This window comes from Ailuropoda melanoleuca, chromosome 16 (assembly GCF_002007445.2).
Source record: "Ailuropoda melanoleuca isolate Jingjing chromosome 16, ASM200744v2, whole genome shotgun sequence".
NCBI lineage: Eukaryota > Metazoa > Chordata > Mammalia > Carnivora > Ursidae > Ailuropoda > Ailuropoda melanoleuca.
In genome coordinates, this window is record NC_048233.1 from 50,909,681 (window position 1) to 50,933,780 (window position 24,100).

At 44.9% G+C, this 24,100-nt stretch overlaps 1 protein-coding gene across 10 annotated transcripts in view; it reads right to left on the reverse strand.

The window, feature by feature from the left end:
- Window positions 1-24,100, reverse strand: part of SERGEF (secretion regulating guanine nucleotide exchange factor) — a 242,455-nt gene that overhangs the window by 172,925 nt on the left and 45,430 nt on the right. For all 10 annotated transcript variants that reach the window (XR_004621459.1, XR_004621458.1, XR_004621460.1 and 7 more), the window contains one exon: window positions 21,856-22,022. Coding sequence is in view for 7 of the 10 variants with exons in the window: in XM_034646317.1 (XP_034502208.1) it covers window positions 21,856-22,022 (167 nt within the window). In the remaining 3 variants the exon portion in view is untranslated. The remainder of the gene's footprint in view (window positions 1-21,855; window positions 22,023-24,100) is intronic.

Sequence of the window (24,100 nt, forward strand, 5' to 3'; positions counted from 1 at the left end):
ACACACAGAAAAGGCCAGCCTCCAGGTCAAATTCATAGTCAGTGGAGCCCTATCCATCTGGCAGCAGATGGCTGTTCTATTCTAGACTTGGTCTGTCCCCCTGAGAAAACCTCTTTAATAATGTGTTGTCAGTCCGTTTCTCAATTTGCACGTAATGCTCAGACATCACCAGGACATGCAACCAAGAACACCACCACAAAGACTCTCAGCAATATTTGGAAAGGAGGAACACAGTTATTTGCTTGTTTTATTTTTAATTAAAGGTGTTAACTGCAGAGGAAAGAGACCCAGAAAAATCCTTTCTAATAACCCAGTCAGTGCACTCTCCTTAAAATCCTTTCTAATAATAGCACACTCTCCAGCCTGGCTGCTCCTTCCCTCTTCCAGTCTAGCAAAGAAGGGAAGAGCGGAGGGCGGAAGGGGTCTATCAGATCAATGGAGGCCATGACAGAAGGCTCAACAGGGTGGTTGGAAGAGCACTTTCCAGACCAAAGAAAGGAGTGAGAGGAAACCCAAGCCACCCTGCACCCCCAGCACTCCTCTCAATGCGTTAATGTGCTAATATCCCAGAATGCTAACAAGGCTGCCTCGGGTAGTGAAAAACATAGAGCACTGGGAGTCAGGACATCTGGGTGGCAGGCCCAGCTCTGCCACTGACCTGCTGTGCAGCCTTAGACCAGGTGCTTAGCTTCTCTGAGTGCCAGTGTCCCCATGTATGAAACAGATGACACGTACCTAATATTATTGCCTATTAGGATTTCATATATATGGAATCATGCACTGTGTACTCTTTTGTGTAAGGGTTCTTTCACTCAATAATGTTTTTGAGATTTCATCCATGTTGTTGGATGTATCATTTCTCTCCTTTTGAACTGTATGATTATACTACATTTCTTTACCCATTCTCCAGTTGATGGATGCTTGAACTGTTCCCAGTTTGGGACCACTATGAACAAAGATGCTCCTTTCTGTCTTTATGATTTTGACTAGTCTAGGTACTTTGAATTAGTGAAATCATCCAGTATTTGCCTTTTATGATTGGCTTTTATCACCTAGCATAATCTCCTCAAGATTTCCATGTTGTAGCATGTATCAGAATTTCCTTCCTTCTTTTTTTTTTTTTTAAAGATTTTATTTATTTATTTGACAGAGATAGAGACAGCCAGCGAGAGAGGGAACACAAGCAGAGGGAGTGGGAGAGGAAGAAGCAGGCTCATAGCGGAGGAGCCTGATGTGGGGCTCGATCCCACAACACCGGGATCACGCCCTGAGCCGAAGGCAGACGCTTAACCGCTGTGCCACCCAGGCGCCCCAGAATTTCCTTCCTTCTTAAGGCTCAATCATATTCCATTCAATGTCTATTCTTCCATTCATCTGTTGATGGGCGCTTGGTTGCTTCCACCTTTTGGCTCTTGTGAAATGCTATTATGAATACTCTTCAAGATCCTGTTTTCAATTCTTTGGAATACATACCCAGAAGAAAAATTGCTGGATTTACTATTTTGAGGAACCACCAGATTGTTTTCCACAGCAGTTGTACCATTTTACATTTCCACAAACAGTGCACGAGGGTTCCAAATTCTCTACACCCTGGTCAACACTTGTTACTTTCTGTTTTTTGGGTTTTTTGTTATAGCAGCCATCCTAATGAGTGTGAGGTGGTATCTCATTGTGGGTTTTTTTTTTTTTTAAGTATGGTTGACATACAATGTTATATTAGTTTCAGATGTATGATATAGTGATTTGACAATTCTAATAATTACACAATGCTCACTAAAATAAATGTAGTTAGCATCTGTCACCATGTAATTGTGGTTTTGATTTGCATTTCCATACTGTTTCATAATGTTGAGTATTCATATGCTACATGGCCATTTGTATATCATCTTTATTATTTTTAAGATTTATTTATTTATTTATTTGAGAGAGAGAGAGAAAGAGAGAGCGTGATGGGGGGACAAAGGGAGAGGGAGATGGGGAGAATCTCAAGCATACTCCCTGCTGACCAGGGGAGCCTGACTCGGGGCTCAGTCTCATGACCCTGAGGCCATAACCCAAGCCTAAACCAAGAGTTGGACACTTAACGACTGAGCCACCCAGGATCCCTCTACATCATCTTTAAAGAAATATCTATTCAAGTCCTTTGCCTATTTTTTAATCAAGTTATTTGCATTTTTGTTGTTGACATATTATAGTTTTACAGCAAATCTTCAAGTCAGGCAATGTGAATCCTTCAACTTTATCCCTTTTCAAGATTGCTTTGGCTATTCAAGATCCTTTACATTTCCACATACATCTTAGAGTCAGGTTGTTGATCTCTATCCCTAAAAATGCCGTCTGGGATTTTGAATGGGATTGCTTTAAATCTACAAATCTACTTGGGGAAAACTGACAATAACATTGAGTCTTTTAATCCATGAACATGATATATCTCTCCATTCATTTATGTCTTCTTTAACTTCTCACATCAATGTTTTGTAATTTTTATGTACAGATCTTCCACATTTTTTGGTTAAATTTATTATCTTAATATTTTATGCTTTGTAATATAATTTTAAAAGAAATTATTTTTCTTTAATTTTTATTCATTTTTTAAAAGTAGGCTCTGCACCCAGTGTAGAGCCCAACGCAGGGCTTGAACTCATGACCCCAAGATCAAGACCTGAGCTGACATCAAGAATCAGACACTTAACTGACTGAGCCATCCAGGCACCCCAAAAACTGCNAGTGTAGAGCCCAACGCAGGGCTTGAACTCATGACCCCAAGATCAAGACCTGAGCTGACATCAAGAATCAGATACTTAACTGACTGAGCCATCCAGGCACCCCAAAAACTGCTTTTTAAAGATTTTTTTAAAAGATTTTATTTATTTATTTGACAGAGATAGAGACAGCCAGCGAGAGAGGGAACACAAGCAGGGAGGGTGGGAGAGGAAGAAGCAGGCTCCCAGCCGAGGAGCCCGATGTGGGACTCGATCCCAGAACGCCGGGATCACCGCCCTGAGCCGAAGGCAGACGCTTAACGACTGTGCTACCCAGGCGCCCCAAAAACTGCTTTTTAAAGACCTTCCAATTATTTGCTACTGCTATATAAAAAAATATAATCAATTTCTTAATGTTGACTTTGTACTCTGTTAAATCACTTCTTGGTTCTAATAGTTACTTTATGGATTGCTTAAGATTTTCTATGCCAATGATCATGCCATTTGTGAATAAAAACAGATTTGCTTATTCTTTTCTTTTTTTAAGATTTTATTTATTTATTTGAGAGAGTGAGAGAGAGTATGAGCGGGGCAGAGGGTGGTAAGGAGAAGGATAAGCAGGCTCCCCGCTGAGCAGGGAGCCCAACGTGAGGCACCATCCCAGGCCCCCAGGCCCCCAGGCCCCATGACCTGAGCCGAAGGCAGATGCTTAACTGACTGAGCCACCCAGGTGCCCCTGCTTATTCTCTTCTGATGGCTAAGACTTTTATTGCTTTTTTTTACTTTATGGCACTCACTAGAACCCCCATCCAGTATAATGTTGAACAAAAGAGGCAAGAGAAAACACACTTGCCTTATTCTGATCTTAGGAGAAATACTTTCCATTTTTCACCATTAATTATGATATTTGCATTTTATAAATATTTATTAGATTGTGGAAGTTTCCATCCACTTTTTTTTTTTAAGTAGGCTCCACACCCAGTGTAGAGCCCAACATGGCTTTGAACTATGACTCCAAGATCAAAACCTGAGCTGAGGTCAAGAGTTGGATACTTAACCGACTGAGCCACCCAGGTGCCCTAGTTCCCTTCTATTTCTAATTTGCCAAGAGTTTTTATCATAAATGGATGTCAAATTTTTTTCCAGCTTTACTGAGGTAGAATTGATGAACAAAAATTTTATATATTAAAGATATATACAAAGTTATTTGATATAGACATATATTGTGAAATGATTACCACAATCAAACTAACACATCCATCACTTCACCTCACATAGTTACTATTTTTGTGTGTATGTGTGTGGAAAGAATACTTAAGATCACATTTAGCAAATTTTAAACATATAATATGGTATTATTAACTATAGTCACCATACTATACATTAATCTCTAGAACTCATTCATCCCACATAACTGAACCTTTTGTACCCTTTGACCAACAACTCCCTATTTCCCCACCATTCTACTCTGCTTTTAGAAGTTCATCTTTTCTAGATTCCACATTTAAGTTAGATCAAGCAGTATGTGCCTTTTGTGTTTGGCTTATTTCACTTAGCATAATGTCCTCCAGGTTCATCCATATTGTCACAAATGGCAGGGGTTCCTCTTTTTTTAAGAATGGATAATATTCCTCTGTGTGTGTGTGTGTGTGTGTGTGTGTGTGAAAGAGAGACATTTTCTTTACCCATTCATCCATCATATCTTAGCTATTATGAATAATGCTGCAATAAACATGGAGGTGTTAATATCTCTTCAAGATACTAATTTCATTTCCTTTGGCTATACACCCAGAAGTGGGATTGCTGGATCATACAGTAGTTCTATTTTTAATTTTAATTTTTAGGTTTTTGAGGAAACTTCATACTGTTTTCCATAATATATGTACCAATTTACATTCCCACTAATTACGTGCAAGTGTTCCCTTTTCTCCACACCCTTGTCAACATTTGTTATCTCTTGTCTTATTGTCTTGTCTTATACCTAAGAGGTATACAGTGATATCACATTATAATTTTGTCACTGCTTTTCCTGCATCTATTAAAATGATTATATGGTTTTGCTCCTTTATTTTGTTAGTATGGAGAATTATATTCTTTTTTTTTCTCCAAATGTGAAAGCAAGTCTTCATTCCTGGGATAACACAGCTTGGCCATGGATGAATTATTCTTTTGATATACTGCCAGATTTGATTTGCTAATATTTTGTTAATGATTTTGTGTCTATGTTTATGAGAGATTCTAGTTTGTAATTTTCTTTTTTTGTAATATCTTTGTTGGGTTGTGGCATCAGAACTATGCTGACTTCACAAAATGAGTTGGGAAGTGTTCACTCCTCTTCCTCTATTTTGTGAACGAGTTTGTGTAAAAATTGTGTTTTTCCCTTAAATATCTGATAAAAATTACCAGCTAAGCCATCTAGGCCTAGAAGGTTCTTTGTGGGAAAGTTTTTGATAATGAATTATTTCGTTAACAGATACATAATTGTTCCGTTTTTCTATTTCATCTTGTGTCAGTTTTGGTAAGTTGTATTTTTTTTTTCAGAAAATTCATCCATTTTATCTGATTTGCCAAATTTATTGGCACAATATGATTCAGAATATTCCTTTAGTATCCTTTAATATCTGTAGAATCTGTAGTGACTTATATGATTTCATTACTGGATACTGGTATTTTGTGATCTCTTTCTCTTTTTTCTCATTGGTCCAGCTAGGTCTTCATCAATTTTGTTGATATTTTCAAAGAATTGCTTTCAGTTTTGTTACTTTTCTCTAATTTTGTCTGTTTTCTATTTCATTCATTTCTGCCCTCACCTTTATTATTTCCTTCTTTCTTATTTTGCATTTACTTTTCCTTTTCAGTTCTAAAGATGGAACATTAAGTCACTGAATCTTGTCCTTTCTTCTTTTCTAATATATGCATTTAAAGACATAAACTTCCCTCAAACCACTGCTTTAACTACAACCCACAAATGTTAATGTGTTCTATTTTTATTATCATTCACTATGAAGTTTTTAAAAATCTTTTCATTTTCAAATAAATTCAGAGAAAAGTTAAAAGAACTATATGAAGAACTTCTGTTTACCCTTTACTCGTATTGCTAAATATTATCATTTACCATCTTTGCTCTATATTACCTTCCCTCTCTTTCTCCATTTTTTTCTGAACTACCTCTGAGGAATTTGGCAACCTGATGCCCTACCACTCCAAAATACATTAGTGTATTTGTCAACCAAACCGTCAACACTCTCTACAGAGCAACAATTCAGCCACAAAACTAGAAAGTTAAAACTGGTATGTAACCACCAACAAAACTTCAGACTGCATTTAGGTCTCACCAATTGTTGCTGTAATGTCCTTTACAACAAAAGGATCCATACACTGCATTTAGTTGCCCTGTCTCTTTAGAGTCCTTTCAATCTGGAACTCTTTCTCAATCTTTCCTTGACCCTCAGGTCCTTGATATTTGTGAAGAGTGGGCAGGCTTTTGGTCACCCTCCAGTTCCTTCAGCTAGTTCTTTTTTATATTTTGTCTGAGTTTACAGTTGTTTTCTGTGGGAGGGTTGGTTCAAAAGAACTACTCCACCATTACCAGAAATGGAATCAAGATGGAGTTTAATCCTCTTCTGAACACAGATCCCACATGAAAAACATGCCTGTCTTTGTTTGACTAGCATGACAGCTCTCATATCTACAAAACAGGCACAGTTCCATTATGCAGCTTCATAGCATTTCATATAATTTTCCCAAATATTTATTTTATTATTATAATTAAGTGATGCCTATATGGAGTTAAAAAAATCAAATAGTACAGAAAGGTATCAAATGAAAAGAAAAAGTCCCCCTCCTATCATTAAAAGAATTGCCTTAATGGGCAGAGTCTCTCTAACACTATGCTTGGCACACCAGTGATAGGAAAAATAAAGGAAACTCTGGCCAGGAATCAAAAGACCTAAGTTTCCAGTCCTGGGCTCCAATTCCAAAAATGGCTTTAGGTATATCACTTATGCATGCAAAAAGTATTTACTCAGTTCCTAGTAGCAATATTTAACTGCTCTATGGCTCAGTTTTCTACTCTGAGAAATGCACATAGCACTATCCATCTTTTCTATTAGTCTCATGGGCAGGAGAAAAATGATACAATATTATATGTTTGAATTGCTAAAAGTTGAAAGCATAATACAAATGTAAAATACATCAGGTATTAAACCTCCAGAAAAATTAACCATGGAAATCAAAAGCCTTAGTTGGAATACAGGAGACAAATTAAAGATGAGATGGGAATGGAAGAATCTATATACTCTATTTGGTTTTATACCATTATACTATCTATACCTGTACTGTCCAATACAGTAGCTATTATACATGTGGCCACTTAAGTTTGAGTTAAAATAAAATAAAATGCAAATTCAGTTCCTCTGTCACATTAGCTGCATTTCAAGTGCTCAGTAGCCACATGTGGTTATCAGCTATTGTACTGGACCTATAAAGACCATTTCCCTTATAACAGAAAGTTTTACTGGACAGTACTGACCCATACCATTTTACATACCATTACTGTTGTTGCTGAGGAATGACTGCATAGTAGCTAGCCTTCCACTATACAACAAAACAAAAATTCTAAAAGCTAAAAGAAATCCAGATAGGTAAGAGTTCTAACCAAATCAGAATGGTAGTGGGCTTAGTGCTTTGGAAGACCCTTGGAACTGGTTCTCATCAGACAGATTAGGAAACTGAAGCCCAGGGAAGCAGAGTCTCTGGCCCCAGGTGCCACAGTGAATTCACATTAGAGTTCCACATGGAATCCTGGTATTTCATAGCATAGGCTTTGCTGTAGGATCTGTCAGTTATTAGCCATGTAGCCTTGGACAAGTAACCACCCCCGAGCCTCACTCTCATCATCTGCAAACTGAGGAATAATAATCCCAACTTTGCTGGGTTGTCATGAAGATTAAAGAGATGATGTCTAGAAAGCACTCGGCAGAAAACCTGGCACCCCACCGGAACTTGGTGAATGCTACCTGCTGTCATCATTAGCTAATACACTGCTCTTTCCACTATACCACGAGCTCATCAGGGAGGCTTTGGCCACCAGATGCATCATCGTCATGGAGCTGGCGAGTGTAGGAAGGAGCGGGGAAATTATGCAGCTTGGCAAAATGTGCCAGGGGAGCAGAATGATAAATGCATTGTACAGCAGCAACTACAGAACTGCTCCTGCGGGTCCCCATGCAGTAGCAGAAATTTCACCTTGAGGGGTGCAAAGGGAAATGTACCATTTGCATGCCTCTGTGTTCTTACCTTTAAAAAGGCATCTGAGGGATGGAGCACTACAGACGGAAGGAGATGTTTATGTTTCTATAACCCTCATGCTGAGACAACTGGAGGAGCCAGCATTCTGTTTTTGTTCTTCTCCCTCCAGAAGTAATATATCACAACTCTGTTAGCTACCAACACAGCGACCCCACCACAGGCCTCCCCAAGCTGGCTTCGGGGTGGGTGGAGCTCTCCCCAAGGCTTCTCCAGGTTCCTCCTGTGTCCCCTAGCCCCTTGCCCCCTGCCCGGCATGGTGTGAGGTCCAAAACAATCCTAAAATACAGGGCCCACTCTGCAGCACCATATGCTCTCCTCTGGAAGACCACCACACATGAGGTGATCAGATATTAGAGTAAAATCAAATAGCAACAAGTGACTCAGACTCTAAGTGAGAAGAGGTTTCCATTCAATTCCATAACAAATCCTAGCCATGTGCTTTCTGACAGGCACTATGCCCTGCACGAATGATACGGCTGCAACCAAGACAGAATATCTGTCCTCCAGTAGATTCTATTTGAAATGGTGACTGGAATTGTCCACCAAAAATGCAACTGTTTAAACTCTAATCTGAGCCTTGTGAAGTGGTACAATTTGGATTTGCAGGTAAGGAGGGAGCTGGGGTTGGGAGACTCTGAAACTCATCCTTGCTGCGACTCTGAATGGAAACAGAAGCCCAAGAAGGGACCACGAGGACTTCAAAGGCACACTTCACTGTCCCAGCTTTAAAGTGGCAGTTTCTGAGGAAGGAAAGCCACTTAGTGGTTCTGCGCACCTCTCCTAGCCTGTGCCTCGGCCCCAAAGAGATCAGAATAAGCTGTCACAGGCTCTACGTCTTCTGGCACGAGAGGGGTGAACACCATGCACAGTCACCTCTTTGTCCTCCAGCCTAGTAAACCAACATCCAGGCACCTGTGTGTCTTCTAACCACAACACGGCCACCATGTTAGCTCTATTTCCTAGCTGTGTCCTTAGGCAAGTTAGTTCGCCAAGTTTCAGTTTCCTCATCTATAAAACAGGAATAAAACAGCATATGCTTCACCAGCATGTGGTAAAAATTCGAAGTGATATTTATACAGTGCTAAGCACCATACATGGTACACGGTCAACGATCAACATATAGGAGCTATCATTATTATTTCTAAAAAATCCTACTGTTCCCAATCAAGTCTTTCTTAACTGGGCATTCAGGCCTACCAACACCATCCTCAGGTTTAGCACCTCAGAAAGAACCATCCTCTTTCCAGAGACCCTTCAGGAACCTAAAAAGAATCTTCTCAACCACCAAATTCAGTCTGACCCAGCCTTCAAAGGTCATCTGCTCGAAGAAGCTCCCCCAAACACTCAAGAGACTCAGCCATCAACTCTTCCCTGATACTGCCTCTAGATCTCTCTGGTCACAGGTCCTCAGCTCTGACCTGTAGGAGATTCATACTATCAATCACATCCCATTTAGAAAGCTTTAGGACTCTGTGTCCTCCCTACTGTCATAGTCCAAGTTCACAGCTTGAATGCACCCTGGGTACTAAGCAAGTACTGATGGCTTAAGAGGAACACAAGAATCATGGAAATGATTCACATCAAATGCCATCCCTACAATAACAGTTAACAACTTCCAATTAGCTATAAGAAATTGAAGTTTCCTGAAAACCCAGAGAAGGGTGGATATGACAAAGAAATCTCCTAACATAACTTACATTTATTGCTTCATAGTTTACAAAATGCCTTCACATTCACAACATCATTTTGACAACAACTTGGAGAGGTAGGCCAAATAAGTATTAATATACAGACATCAAATCTGAGGCTCAGAGAAGTGAAGCAGATTGTCCAAGAATGAAACCACAACATTAAGTCTCTTGATTCTTCCAAGTCCCTCTTCTGTTTGTTGTTTCTTGATACATACTCTGTCTTCAAATGATATGCATGCTCCAGGCTATTACTTTAAAAAATCGCACTCAAAAGGAAACACGTGGAAATAAAACCACAAAGAAGACCCTCTAGAATGACTCAGTTACCTTCTTAGAGTGAGGAACTTTCCTCACACAGTCCTGGGGGTGCTGTACCTTCTTAGAGTGAGGAACTTTCTCCACACTCCTGGGGGTGCTGTACCTTCTTCGAGTGAGGAACTTTCTCCACACTCCTGGGGGTGCTGTACCTTCTTAGAGTGAGGAACTTTCCTCACACAGTCCTGGGGGTGCTGTACCTTCTTAGAGTGAGGAACTTTCCCCACACAGTCCTGGGGGCTGTACCTTCTTAGAGTGAGGAACTTTCCTCACACAGTCCTGGGGGTGCTGTACCTTCTTAGAGTGAGGAACTTTCCTCACACAGTCCTGGGGGTGCTGTACCTTCTTAGAGTGAGGAACTTTCCTCACACAGTCCTGGGGGTGCTGTACCTTCTTAGAGTGAGGAACTTTCCTCACACAGTCCTGGGGGTGCTGTACCTTCTTAGAGTGAGGAACTTTCCTCACACAGTCCTGGGGGTGCTGTACCTTCTTAGAGTGAGGAACTTTCCTCACACAGTCCTGGGGGTGCTGTACCTTCTTAGAGTGAGGAACTTTCCTCACACAGTCCTGGGGGTGCTGTACCTTCTTAGAGTGAGGAACTTTCCTCACACAGTCCTGGGGGTGCTGTACCTTCTTAGAGTGAGGAACTTTCCTCACACAGTCCTGGGGGTGCTGTACCTTCTTAGAGTGAGGAACTTTCCTCACACAGTCCTGGGGGTGCTGTACCTTCTTAGAGTGAGGAACTTTCCTCACACAGTCCTGGGGGTGCTGTACCTTCTTAGAGTGAGGAACTTTCCTCACACAGTCCTGGGGGTGCTTTACCTTCTTAGAGTGAGGAACTTTCCTCACACAGTCCTGGGGGTGCTGTACCTTCTTAGAGTGAGGAACTTTCCCCACACAGTCCTGGGGGTGCTGTACCTTCTTAGAGTGAGGAACTTTCCTCACACAGTCCTGGGGGTGCTATACCTTCTTAGAGTGAGGAACTTTCCTCACACAGTCCTGGGGGTGCTGGCTACAACAGCCTACATTTTGTTCAGCAGCCGGGAGCCACCGTGCCCAGCCAGCTGGATCTCCTGAGGTGGCACATGGCAAGGCCCTCACAGGAGCTACAAGCAGCCTGCCGGTGCCCACAAGCGGGCTCCCACTCTGCCTCCTGCTTCCCTTTCCCCTTCCACTTCTGGTCTCTCTGAAAAGCCGAAAGCTTCACAATTGATTGTCATAGCAGCTGCTCCTTTTGCAAAGATATCTCTGATTTCTTCTATTTCTGCTACCCACAGCCAGTCTCCCCCAGTGCTGGATGATACCACGCATTCAGGGAAAAGAGCTCCCTTCCAAACAGTCATCAGAAGGTGCAGAAGGTCCCCACCACCCCTGACAGTGCTCCCACAGAGAGAGCCACTGCATCACAAAAGGGAGTTTCTGTAATCACACCAAGACTAACTCTCCCCTCCTCGTCGTAATTCAGTGGTCCCTCCACCAATGGGGGTCCTGGGTTCTGAGGGCCACATCCCAACAGAATGGCCTCGTTTTGCTTCCTTGGAAATGACAAGAGTAATGTTTTCTCTTTATCTACCTCAAATAAAGGGTGCCTACCAGGCAAGGCCTCGGCGGCAGCGGCTCAAAACATTACAGGCCAAGAAGAGGCTGGAAACTCGATGGCAATAGCCTTTGGAAAGAGGGATGACTACAGGACTGGCTCCTAAAACAGCCATCCAATATAAAGTACCCAAAGGGGCCTGGCAGAGAGACAGCTCATTCGGGCTGGTGCCAATACCAAAAAGGGCCTCCAAGCAGGAAGCTCCGAGCAGCAGCAACCCTCCGAATCAAGCACATGGCATTTCAATGAGGAATCAGCCATTCAGAACAAGGTCCCGGACAGTGATCAGGGTCCAGGACACAGAGTCCAGTCCCTGGGTAATGAGACTGGCAAAATCCATGCCCTGCTCTTAGTATGAAGTTTGTGTACACGCAGAACTGGCAGAGAGGTCCAGCTATCTGGACAGGCTGGTGTGAGAGGGAGAAGACGCTGAAGAAAGACAAAAGGAAGGCCAGGGTTCATCAGCCAGCACCCAACAAACTCTAGATCTGGAATCTCAAGAGGGCTCAGAGACAAGGAAGGCAGACGGAAGGTGGAAAAGAGCTTCAGGGACAGCAGCCTGACAGAGCCAAGGAAAGTGGGTAATGACACCAAGCAAAGAGAAACTCAATCTAGAGAGAAAAAAAGGAGCAGGTTTTCAGGCCGGATGGCAGGAATACTAAGATGAACGTAAGATATCACCCTTGTTATCCACTGGGGGATGAGCAGCAACTGTCCAAGCAGCCAAGGGCGAACGGATGCAGAAGAACCAGCCTGTGCAAAGACTCAGACACATCAAACAGTACGACAATTCTGTTGGCTCAGTATAGATGAAGCGCAGAACGCACGGGAGAGGCTGCTAGAAGGTGAGGCTGGGTATTCCGACGGGCAAGATCAAGAAGAGGTTCCTATGTCAAGGTGGAGATTTTGGACTTCATCCCGATGGGAAGCCATTGAAAAGTAAGGACACACATTCATCCCTGTCACAGTTATTTGCTGAGCACCTACTATGTGCCAGCCGCTAATCACGGTGATGGGGATACAGTGGTGAACAAGGCCAACAGCAACCCTGGAACTTACGCTCTAATAATACCATTCTTTGCACACTGGCTGTGGGGATTACAGACTGTTTCTCCTTCCCCTTGAGGGCAGAGGCTGCTGGGCCTTATCCTCCTCTATATCTTAAAGGCTTGGGTAACTTTCTTCTATATAGCAGGTTTCCAATAAATGTTTATTGTGGGAATGAATTTTTTTTTCTGTATTTTCTAAGAGTCTTAAAAAAAAATGTAAGGGCATCACAAAATCAGATTTATATTTTAGTTGTACATCATGCCAGCAGCTGGGTGGGGGCAGCTGGGATGAAGCCAAACTAGAGACGAGAGGTTCTCACTTGAGAGATGGCCACTGAAATGAGGTGGCAGATAATAGGGCCCAAGCTAGAGGGATGGCAGCAGAGATGGCGGCAGCTTTAGTCCCCCGGCCAACCAGCCTTCAGAGCTCACACCTCTCTCAAACCGCCAAAGCCTCCTTGAAACCCTCACTAGCTTCTGTCTTCACTCTAAACCTCTGCGTGGTTTACTTCCACCCTGGGACAGCCCAGTTTTCAAGGTCAAATGCAACAAAAGACAGCTGGTCAGCTCCAGGGTGACCGTGGGTGCAGCCTGGGGCAGTTGTCATGCTGCAGAGCACGGTGGTGACACGTGAGGTCACTGGGACTTTAAATCAGTGCTGATGAATTTCCTCTGCAGCTGGGAGAAAGCAAGCCAGAAGCATCCTTGCTGTCAACACTGATGGCTAACCTCGACAGGAATCCACGCTCTGTGGCCCTGCATGGAGGCTGGCCGTGGATTACCAAGCATCTGGCCTCTGCTATGTTCACTGGTTCTGATTCTAAGAAGTGTTTATCACAAGTTCCAGCACAGTTCTGTGTTGCTCCTTAAATCTCAAGTGATTAAGACAGAAGAGCAGCTCCGACCCATACTTAGAACAAAACCCGTATCCGAAGCACAGAGCACCTCATATGCCGTGAACCCAATAACATTTGTACAGCACTTTAAAGTCTCCAAAACCCTTCTCTATCTTATTTGCATACTTCAATAATCCTGTGGGCAAGATAAAGCAGGTATTATTACTCCCACTTTGGAGAGGTCTGACTGACCCAACGTCACAAGGATTGTGGGTGATAGAGCAGAAATTCCAACCCAGGTCTCACTCCACATTCAGGACTGCCCCTCAGACTTCCCCCTCCAGCAAGCACTATGGCTACCCACAGTCGTGGGTTAACTTCACTGTCCTGGTCCTTGCTGAGGCTATCCTCTTCCTCCTGCTGTTCTCAGAAGACACTGACCCGGGCTGCAAGTCTGGAGAGAGCCACCGGGTCTCCATCAGACCCAACTACCACCTAGTGAGAGCCAGAGCCAAAGCCAGAGCCCAGGGCCACACTGGCGTCAGAACTGTCCTGAGAGGAAGCTGCTGGGGTATGGACAGGGCTGGCAGTGAGAACGAGGGCTCCGAGGGCGGGGTTCCAGCCCCGGCACTGTGTCACCATGTGCTGCGTGACCTGGAGCTCATGACAGCTTTCTCTCGGAACTCCTGCTCCCTCGCCCCTGGAATGAGGGCAGCCACCACTGCCCTGCCCACCACTCAGGGGTCAGAGCCAATAATGGTGTCTTTCTTGGGCCATTTCCAGGCATTTGCTAGACTGTGCCGGATGGACTCGCTACAGAGTAAAGCCAACGCATCCCTGCCCGGAGGCCTCCCCACATTAACCTCATCACGGCAGCAGACAATCTGGCTTTCAGTCTAACCAGGATGACTGAAGCCACTCAGCAGGGGATCTCGCCCTTTCCTCAGCACATTCACACCAATCCCTTGCTGTGGGCTAAGCTGGGCCCTCATCACACACAGATAAATAAGATAGTGTCTGTGCTCAAAGAACTCAGTGTGTGATTTAGAGATGGACATATGAATAATTACTGAGGCACTAATAAATACCGTGTGACAGCTACCGGGCAGCAACTTTGTCTTTGCTCTGTGAATTCCTGGCACCCGCGCTGTGTACGTCCCGCACTCGGTGCAGTAAACATTTACCGAATAAATAAATAAAATTAAGATGTAACACGATGACAAAAGATATACACACTTCAATGAAAGCATTTCTGTTCTCCACCTCAAAAATTCCATCTTCACACGTCCCCTTTTTTCTTGACTCCTGTGCTATGAGGAGGTGTCCTTGCGTCTTGTTAGAACTCTCCCCTTCACAGAGATTCCAAGCCCCTCTCATCTCCCCGGGGCACCTTGCTCCGGCTAGGCCCCCTTCCTCCTGCATCGTTGCTCACAGCTCGTGCTCGCTCGCTCGCTCACTCTCTCTCTCATCCTTTCCTTCGGCCTTCTCACACACTCCAGTTTCCCCAAGTTTACAAAACTAACTCGAACCAAGCTATCCTCCCAGTTGCTGAACTTGTTCTCTCATCCTCCTTTGGCCACTGAATCTCCGGGCAGGGTTGTTCACACCGGCAGCCTACATTTCTCACCATCCCTCACTCCCCGTGTCCCAGCTCGAGCCTCTCAGAGGTGTCACCACAACCTCGCAGCCGTCTTTTCTCAGCCTCGACTTCCATGACCTCCTTGTTGAGACTTCCTGAGTTTCTGAGAACACCGCGGTTCCTGGCTTGCTTTCTCCCTCTCCTGTCGATACACAGTCTCTAGCCGGCTGCTCTTCCTCTGCTTTCCTCCTAATGCAAGGTCTTGCCAAGATTCCCCTGTTATTTTGCATTAGCTCCCTTGAGAAATAATTTAATGTCAAAGCTTCCAATTTAGGAAGCCTTTCCAGTCACCACTTCCCACCCCAACCACCCCCCACCCCAGCAGGATCCAACAGAACCAGAGGGACTGAAAATGCAAGACAGAAAAGGTCCCCAAGGACATGGGTAGGGATGGGATCATTGTCAGACTCTCTCTTCCAGCCTTTGTCATGCTCAGCTCGTCCTGTAATGAACTGATGTTAGCCCTGCCACTAGCTCACGAGCTTCTAAGACAGGAACTCTTCCAGCCTTCCCTGCTCCGCCCATCTGCCTATGCCTGGACAGACAGGCACACATAAGCATCTGCTAGATGAAAGACAGACAACCGAAGACGCACATGCGTGGCAGCGCTTGGTAAACTGTGAAGCCCTAAAGGACGATAAGCCTCATCCTCAACAGATTCTGTAAGAAACTTCTGGGTTGTTCGAGCATATTACAGGGTCAGACACTCTGTTCTCTGGCTCCGCAGGACACGTGATGCCCAAATGCCTGGAAACATCCAAATGCCTATTCCTGCACTGGCCCGGGTCTAGGAAGCGTAGACCGCAGGGGAAGAGTGCAGGTGACCTGAAGAAGGTCATGTATCTCTGAAACCCTTTCTTTCGTCCTGTTTTCATTTATTCAGTCAGCAAACATCCACTGAGCACCCACGAGGTGCTGGGAGCTATTCAAGGCTTTGAACACAGCTTTGAAGGAGGCAGACAAGGCCCTTGCACTCCCAGATCTGGTATTTTTGTGTGAAGGGATGATAAATACAAATAAATAAGAGAACAGCAGAGAGTAGAGACGTGCTTGCTGTGTCATAGCCTTTACCATCCCCTTCAAACAAAACAGCCCTGGCTGGTGGCTCTCTCTCTCTCCTGAGTGTTTCATGGACAGATCCAGTCCGTGGCTCTGACGTTTGTTTGTGTGATGATGCCTCCTGTCGGGTCAGCCGCTGCACACAGATGTGCTGGCTGTTCTCACCTCCCAACAAAACCAGCTTTGGGTGAACACTGCTCCCCCATCTGGGGAGGCCTCTAAAGCCTGCTGCACCTGGAAGGTCTGGGCCGCGGGGGCTGCACAGTCTCAGAGACCTCCTGCTCCTCTAAGAACAGCGATGATGCTGGAGATGACTTACGGGAGAGCTACCTGGGGATGCTTTTTCGGGTTGTGTTCAATTCTCTCAGAGCCCTCCGGACTCAGCTGATTGCTGGTGGTAGATTTCTGTGTTATTTAGGGCACCAAAGTCCCACAGTCTTGACACAAACTTAAAATTAGAAATGCATTAAATATAGGAAAGGAGGAAGGTCATTCAGGAAGGGCAGCCTTCCGAGGGAGCTGCAGGACAAAGCCGCCCTGGAAACTTCCAGGTTCGTTAACGGGTTTTACACAGCATTCGAGTGGTATTTCTCCTTCTGAAATAACCCTGTGGAAAGCGTAGGGGACTGGCTCAAACCTCAGCTAGCACAGCCGAGTGAGTGACTCTGCAGACTAAAAATAGCTTCTTTCCCACTCGTTCTGACAGATCTCACCCAGACCCAGTGCACAGGTAGGTCCTCCAACAAACACTTTCAGTCCTGCAGTAAAGTCAGGGTTGATGGCTTTTGGGCTGAACAATACCCAATCCTTGGTTCAACTCTTGTTTATTTCCACGTTTCCTGCTCCTGCTCTGAGGGCTCCGTGTGTGTGTGTGTGTGTGTGTGTGTGTGTGTGTGTGTATGCGTGCATATGTGCACTGAGCTCCCGGACTGGGATTCAGTGCTCCTCAACCAAACGTGGGCAGAATTTAAACCAGGAACATGACTCAGGCCCATGACTGCAGACTGAGCCCAGAGCAAGGCCCTCAGAAACCCTGGGAATCAGGCTGTTTGTCTTGGGCCTTCTCCTAATTCCTAGCTAGCCTCTCTGGGCCTCAGTTTCCTCAACTGTAAAAGGAGGATAATCGTTCCCAGTCTGGCCTATTTCACAGCATCATGCTGGGAGCAAATGAGATAAGGGACGTGGAGGTTATTTTCCTTCAGACAGTAGTCCTATCAGAAAGATGGATGGCAGGGATGGGACAGGCCAGACAGACAGCGAGACCGCAAAACGAGGCTGGCCCCCTGGAACGGGCAGTCATCCTGAGCAGCCGAGGAGCTAGAGCAGATCTAGACTCACAGCTTCCGTTCATGTTGTCCCCTCTGCTGGAATGTCCTTCTCCCTTTGCCAAACTCCTCCTCATTTTTAAGAACCCAGTTCAAACAACATTTCTGTTCATGGGTGTCTTCAGTGTAAATCTCTCCATTTTCCCTGTTCTCTTGGCTTTCTGTACACACCTCTCATAGCACATCCACTCTGTACAGTAAGGATTTATTTACAAACCTGGAAGTTCTTTGAGGGCACAGGCATGGATTCTTTATCCTTGTATCCATCCCCGCCCCTGCCACCACCACTGTGTGGTCACTGCAGGCACGTGGCAGGTATCAACCAATGTTTGCTGGGTTGACTGTGCAATAGGCAAGATCCCAAAGCCAAGAAGGAGGTAAACTAAGGAAAGCAGGAAAGGTGGGACAACACACACAGAGCCAGCAGAGAGGGCAGCAAGTGGGGAACCCAGGAAGTACTGTTACAGAGGTCTGCCTGCCCCTGGCAATAAGGTCACAGCCACAGGGACAGCAATCAAAGCTGAACGGCAAGTCCTGGGGGGACCAGGCAGCAACATCACTCTAAATCCCAATGACCTAAACTGGAGCAGGAGGCCCTGGGGACAAGGAACAAGGGCAGAGAACAGAGCCAAGGCAAAGAGGCAGAGCCAGGCTCAAGTGCTACTGAAGCCTGGAACCTCTGGTTTAGTTAAAACGCCCAGGTCTGCCAAAGTTGAGCCAGCAGCTAGGGGTCAAGTGATCTTGACTATGACCCTGAGGGACTCCAGGGGCAGGAGTCATTATAACTTTAAGTAGTGATCATTTCCATAAAATAAGAATCAGATATGGAAGGGACTCTAAGATCTGTAAGAATCATCAGGAATCACCTGGTCTAATATCCCCCACCTATATCTGGGGGGAACTAAGGGTACAGGAAGAAAGGGGGCTTGCCTAAATTCACTCAATTTGGGCAGAAGCAAAACTAGAAGCCAGGTCTTTTGACTCTCAATCTGGACCTCATCCCTTCAGAGGCTGTCTGCCTTCGGTCAAACAGGTCTTCTGATGGTCCCACGCACACACTGGGTGCCCAGCTCTAGCTGCTTCTGAATCCTGGGGAGCCCCAACATACCCACTAAGTGAGCACAAGCACTTCTGCCCCACTGTGAAATACAGGCTTCTACCTTTGGGCAGAGTTTAGAGCCAAGGTTCCATGGGAAATGTGTAGGCGACAGCCCACCTGGGGCTGGGGAAGCTGTTGTGACTCACACACACTCTCTGCCCTGATATGTACATGGGGGGATTAATCCCGATTATTCTGCTACACCTGAAATTTTCCAAGAGCGGCTAGAGGGGCCGAGTATCCAAGGCCAAGCTGATAGAGCATGAAACACACAGTCTTCACCACTGTAAGAATATTAAAGAAAGGCCTGCCAGGGCTACAATCTCAAAGTCTTTCTCAGGCTGGAGATGAGACATGGCTCAGAAGAAAGAACTGAGACTCTCAGGGGACCAGAGACTGCCTCCCAGACTCCCGGAACTGTTATCCAAGTGAGGATACATATGCAAAAGGACAGATGCAACTTCATCTATACAGAAAGTATGCGAGCTTCAAATACTCAAGTTCAAGTCCCAGCCCCACTGTTTATCTACTGTGTGATCTGGGGCCAGTGACCTACCCATCCTGAGCCTAAGTCTCCTTACTCATAAAGCAGTAATTATAACACTCGCACCCAAATTTATTGTGAGGATGAAATAATACATGTAAAGTTTTTAGTATGCTGCCTGGTCCACAATAACCACCAAGTTACATTGTGTTTATTTGCTTTCCTTTGTTCACAAAAAGGGATGCTTATACCACCTGTGTTTCTCCTTTCTGTGTGGCTGTCACTCTGGATCCCAGACACCTCGTTCCTCACTCTGTTTATCCCTTGGACATGGAAGAAGGCAACTGATCAGCCATGGGCCACACTCAATTCCTTGAAGGTCAGGAATTATTAGCTTAGTTCAAGGCTGTTCCTGCTCCCCAGGTGTCCCTGGACCTCCCTGGGCAAGCCCCTGCCAGGGCAACACCTAATTTATTAGAGCTTTTTATCTTTTCCAAGATGAATCCACTCCTAGCAGCTTAGAGGTACCCCCTGGCCCAGCTCTGGGCCTCAGGCAAATAAATGCCTGACAGGTCTGACCTGAACATCGACAGCAGGGATAATTCCCAGACCAAATTTACCAAAAGGAGACAGCCCGGGGTTTGAACCTGCAGTGAGACTGGCAAGTATACACACCAGCACCCCAGAGACTGGAGCAGACATGGAGGGAGCACTAAAACGAAGCTGCCCCAGGCTCAGGGCTCAAGCCAACTAGTCAACCCCACCAAGAAGCTAAACAAAGTCACCTCAATGTCAGCCTCTTAGGCTATAGGTGTGCGCTGGCCATATCTGTCACAGTGCTACACACAATGGCCACCACACGGTATTAAAAGGCAAAGAGGAGAACGGGCCCAACAGTTACCTAGTGCCAGCCGCATGCCAAGAACCCTGTGTGCAGTCCTCATTGATGACATTTTGTGGTAGGCATTATGGTCCTCGTCTTGCCAATGAAACCAGAGACTCAGAAAAATCCATGAAGCCTCTGGGCCTCTGCTATGCTACCTGACCACAAAGTCTTAAATGTTCTGAGAAAGACAAAGAAGAGGAAGGGGTCTAAAGCACTCGGTACCAAGCCCTCGGCACCTTCACTGGCTAAACAGACAATACCAGCAAAAATAGTGCATTCCCTCATTCGCAGCTGGGAGAGTCAACTTCTTTCAAACAGAATCTAGAGAAATACAGCAAAAGTCATAAAGATGTTCATGGCCTTTGCCCCTGCAATTTCATCCCCAAGACTGTATCTTAAAGAAACAGTTCAAAAGGGTGTTCACTGCAGAGTCCACCACAGTGACAAAAAAGAGGAAATGAGATAAATGTCCAACATTCAAAGAATAGTTTGGAAAATCCCAGAACCTCTGACTCATATAATGTTATATGGCCCATTTTAAATGATCTTAGAAATCAGGAAGAAAAAAGCAAAGCATTTATGATCAAATAAATGAAGACTGAATTCAAAACATCATCAACGCTATCACTCTAAATTTGGAAAGGAGGTACATGTGTTTATGCAAAAAGGAATGCAGTTGTGAGGGTAGTTAAGATTAGGGATGGTTTTTCTATTGTTATTGTTATTATTATCATTATCATTACCATTATCATTATTATTACCATGTCTAAATTGCCTTTGTGGTTTTGTTAAATGAGTGCCTTTTCAATTAAAGAAAGAGAGAGTGAGAAAGACAGACAGACTTAACCCCAGCACTAAGGAAAGGCCCAGGAGGAGCAGGTCTGGGATGTGAAGCAAAAACTGAGAACCGTCCTACATACCCGGAAGGAGAAGGCCACACAGGCCCCGGGGGAAGGGAAGCCCTCTAGGTATGAAGAGGGTTGTAATTAGTCTGATGCTAATTACAGAAGTCTCGCTAGCTTATTAATTTTTTTGACAGACTCTGAATGAAGACTGAATTCCTTCATTAAGCCAACTTGGGTTCAGAGGCACATTTCCTACGTGGCCTTCCTCATTCTTCTCAAAAAACCTAGGCTTTTCTTTTTTTTAAGGACAGCAGTAAAGTAAAATTTAGTAACAGAAACACACACCCTGGAGAAATTAAGACTCCTGCCGTAAATGTAGAAATTCAAGACATTTCAGGGAATTAAAAGGGCTTGAATAAGGAACTGAACTACAATATCTTCCACACTGGGAAATGTAAACAGAAGTGCAGAGTACTCAGCTCAGTATAAAGGCCCCTTGGTCAGGTTCCAACCCGTCTTTCTGATACTACCTCATATTCGCCCCCACAGACACCCCATGCTCTAGCCAAACTGAACCACCATGGTCCGCCGAACACTTTCTTCGCTTCACCCTGTTCCTGCTGTTGTACCTACCTGAAAGTCCTCCTCTCTCTTACAGCTGCTTGCTGGAGTCTGACCCATCCTCCCAGGCACAGCTCAAAGCCATGCCCTCTGTGATACTGGCCTAACCCAGTCCCCAGAACCTGAATTCATCTCTCATTCTTTGAAGCAGACCCAGAGTACTTGGAATCTCTCTAAAGGAGCTACACACAGTCTTTCTTGCAGTACAGTTATCCAGATTTTCTACCTTTTCTACCATATTGGACCCTAAGGAACTTGAGGCAAGGACCCCTTCAGAGTCCTGCACGGAACCCACCACAATGTCTCCACTAGAAGCACACAGTAGGCCCACAGTAAACGCTTCAATGCAAGACAAGGAAAAGAGATGCATCACTTCTAATGGAAAGTCACTTCCTACCTCAGCTGCTCCTGTTAAGCAATGCAGAGAGGAAGGCATGCTCTTCTGAGGTCCTGAGCAGGGGCGCGATGGATCCTGATTTTGTAGTTTCCAGTCTTCATGAGACTCCAACTTCCTCCCTAGTTGACCATAGTCCGCTCGGCCCCAGGTAAACACCTTCCCAGTTTCTAAAAACAAACATTAGTTGAATTAAGTTTACATTCCACAGCTATGCTGTCATGGGCAGGCAATGAATTACAAGAGGAAGTGTGAACATTTATTTTAGTGCCAGCTGCCAGGAGCCATCCTATCTTCCTGTAGGGAGAGCACAACTATTCATACTTTCACAAACGTGGGGACTGAGGTTCGGAGGGGTGAAATGGCATGACCAAGATCAAACAAGCCATGGACACCAGAGCTGGATTCCAGTGGAGGCAGATTTCAAAGCCCGTGTGCCTGCGTTTTGACAGGCACAGGGTGACAGGGAACTCTTTGACCACACCTTATGGCCTCCCCAACCCTCCTTGCGCTTCACCCAGATGTCTGCTCCCAGGCCGTCAGCCACCTTGAAGTCCCCGAGGCTCCTGCCTTGCCCCATGCCACAATCTCTTAGCACCTTCCTCCTAGCACAATTAATGTCCAGTTTCGTGGGGTTTTTTCTCCATATAACAACAAGAGGACCTTCAGAGTCTATGCTCTTACCCAAACGAGCAATTCTCATAGTCCCAAGGCAAGTGTCTATGTGTGCTGGAAGGGAGGGAGTGAGAGAGGGGAAAAAAGACAAAATCATTTACAGCCAGGAAAGCCTCAGTCCCCCAGACGTACCACCTGGGAAGCTGGCCAGTGCAGAAGATGATTGAAGAAAATGGAGTTTGGAAAAAGAGAAATGCCTTTCTTCTCCCAGATAAGAAAAAATTCACCAAACTCATTCAGTTGTACCAAGTGCCACATTTGTTATTTCAACAGAAATGCAAAATCCGATGAGGCATAGATTATTAACAGATTCTCTGCAATAAATATGCATAACCATGTGTGCTGTATAAATTCTTTATACATGTTTATTTTAACAAAGAAAAACTTTGCTTAAGAGACAAAACACCAAGCAACGCATATTAAATTCTAGACAAATCTACTACTATGATACTACTGTGTTTAGAATCAAAGCTTCATCTGGCCCCATATCCAACATACGGTTTATAGTGTCAGCTACGATACAATCACAGACTCATGGGGGAAATGTCAGAATATTGAAGAGATGCAGTTCAGAAGATTAGTCTGCTCACGGACACCACGGAGATACCAAGGAGTTCATAAGAAGTTCTGAGCTTCCTCACAGAGGGAACAAAGTCTGTGCAGCCCATGCGGGAGCAGATATATGACAGGAACCGGGAGTGGGTCCACTCAGATGTGCTATTTCATGGCCTCACACGTGTTGTTCCTTTTGTCGTGGATGCCCTTTCCTTACAGTATTCAATTAATAAACTACAGCTCTACCTGTACAATGCAGCTCACGTACCACCCGTTCCCTCAAACCTTCTCTGACCCCTCAATCCCTCACAGAAAGGATGAAACCCACCCTCCTGTGGGCCACCTTTATTACTGTACTCATCAACTACTACGTTCCCATTTACCAGGTGAGAAGTTAAGGTTCAGAGAAGTGACCAGCCCACAGTCACACAGCTAAGCCACATCTCCTTCTACTAGCCCATGGTACCATTCTGTATTGTTTATTCACACAAGGTCTGTATCAATGGATAACCAATACTCAGCACTCAACACTCTTCTCTCACTTCTGTAGGACCCACAAAAAAGCCCATGTGCCCAGGACCCACAAAGCATCCAAAACTAGCAAACTGTCACTCTGCTTGAACTGGGTAGGATATATAACCAGACTGCCCTAGAAAGGAGAGTCCCAAGAAGCTAGAGGATGAGACTGTTACGTCTTAACTGACCCTACATTCTTCTGCTGGAAAGAACTGGCAAGTTGCTATCTGCAAGACTATCAAAGAACTACATTATCACAAATCCCACAATGAATCCTCTCTTATCAAGTAAAACATCTTAGAATCTTCTCTCCTATTGATTATTGATGTCCAAGGCAGGCAAGACTGCCAGGATATGGTGCCGCCATTATTCCATCTCCAATAGCAATTCAACCATTCTACTTACATAGCACTTTTCACCTTCAAAGCACTTTACAAAGATTAACTAATTAATTCTCATGTTCCCTGAGGAGGCCACAGACATTCTATTAGAGACAAGCCCA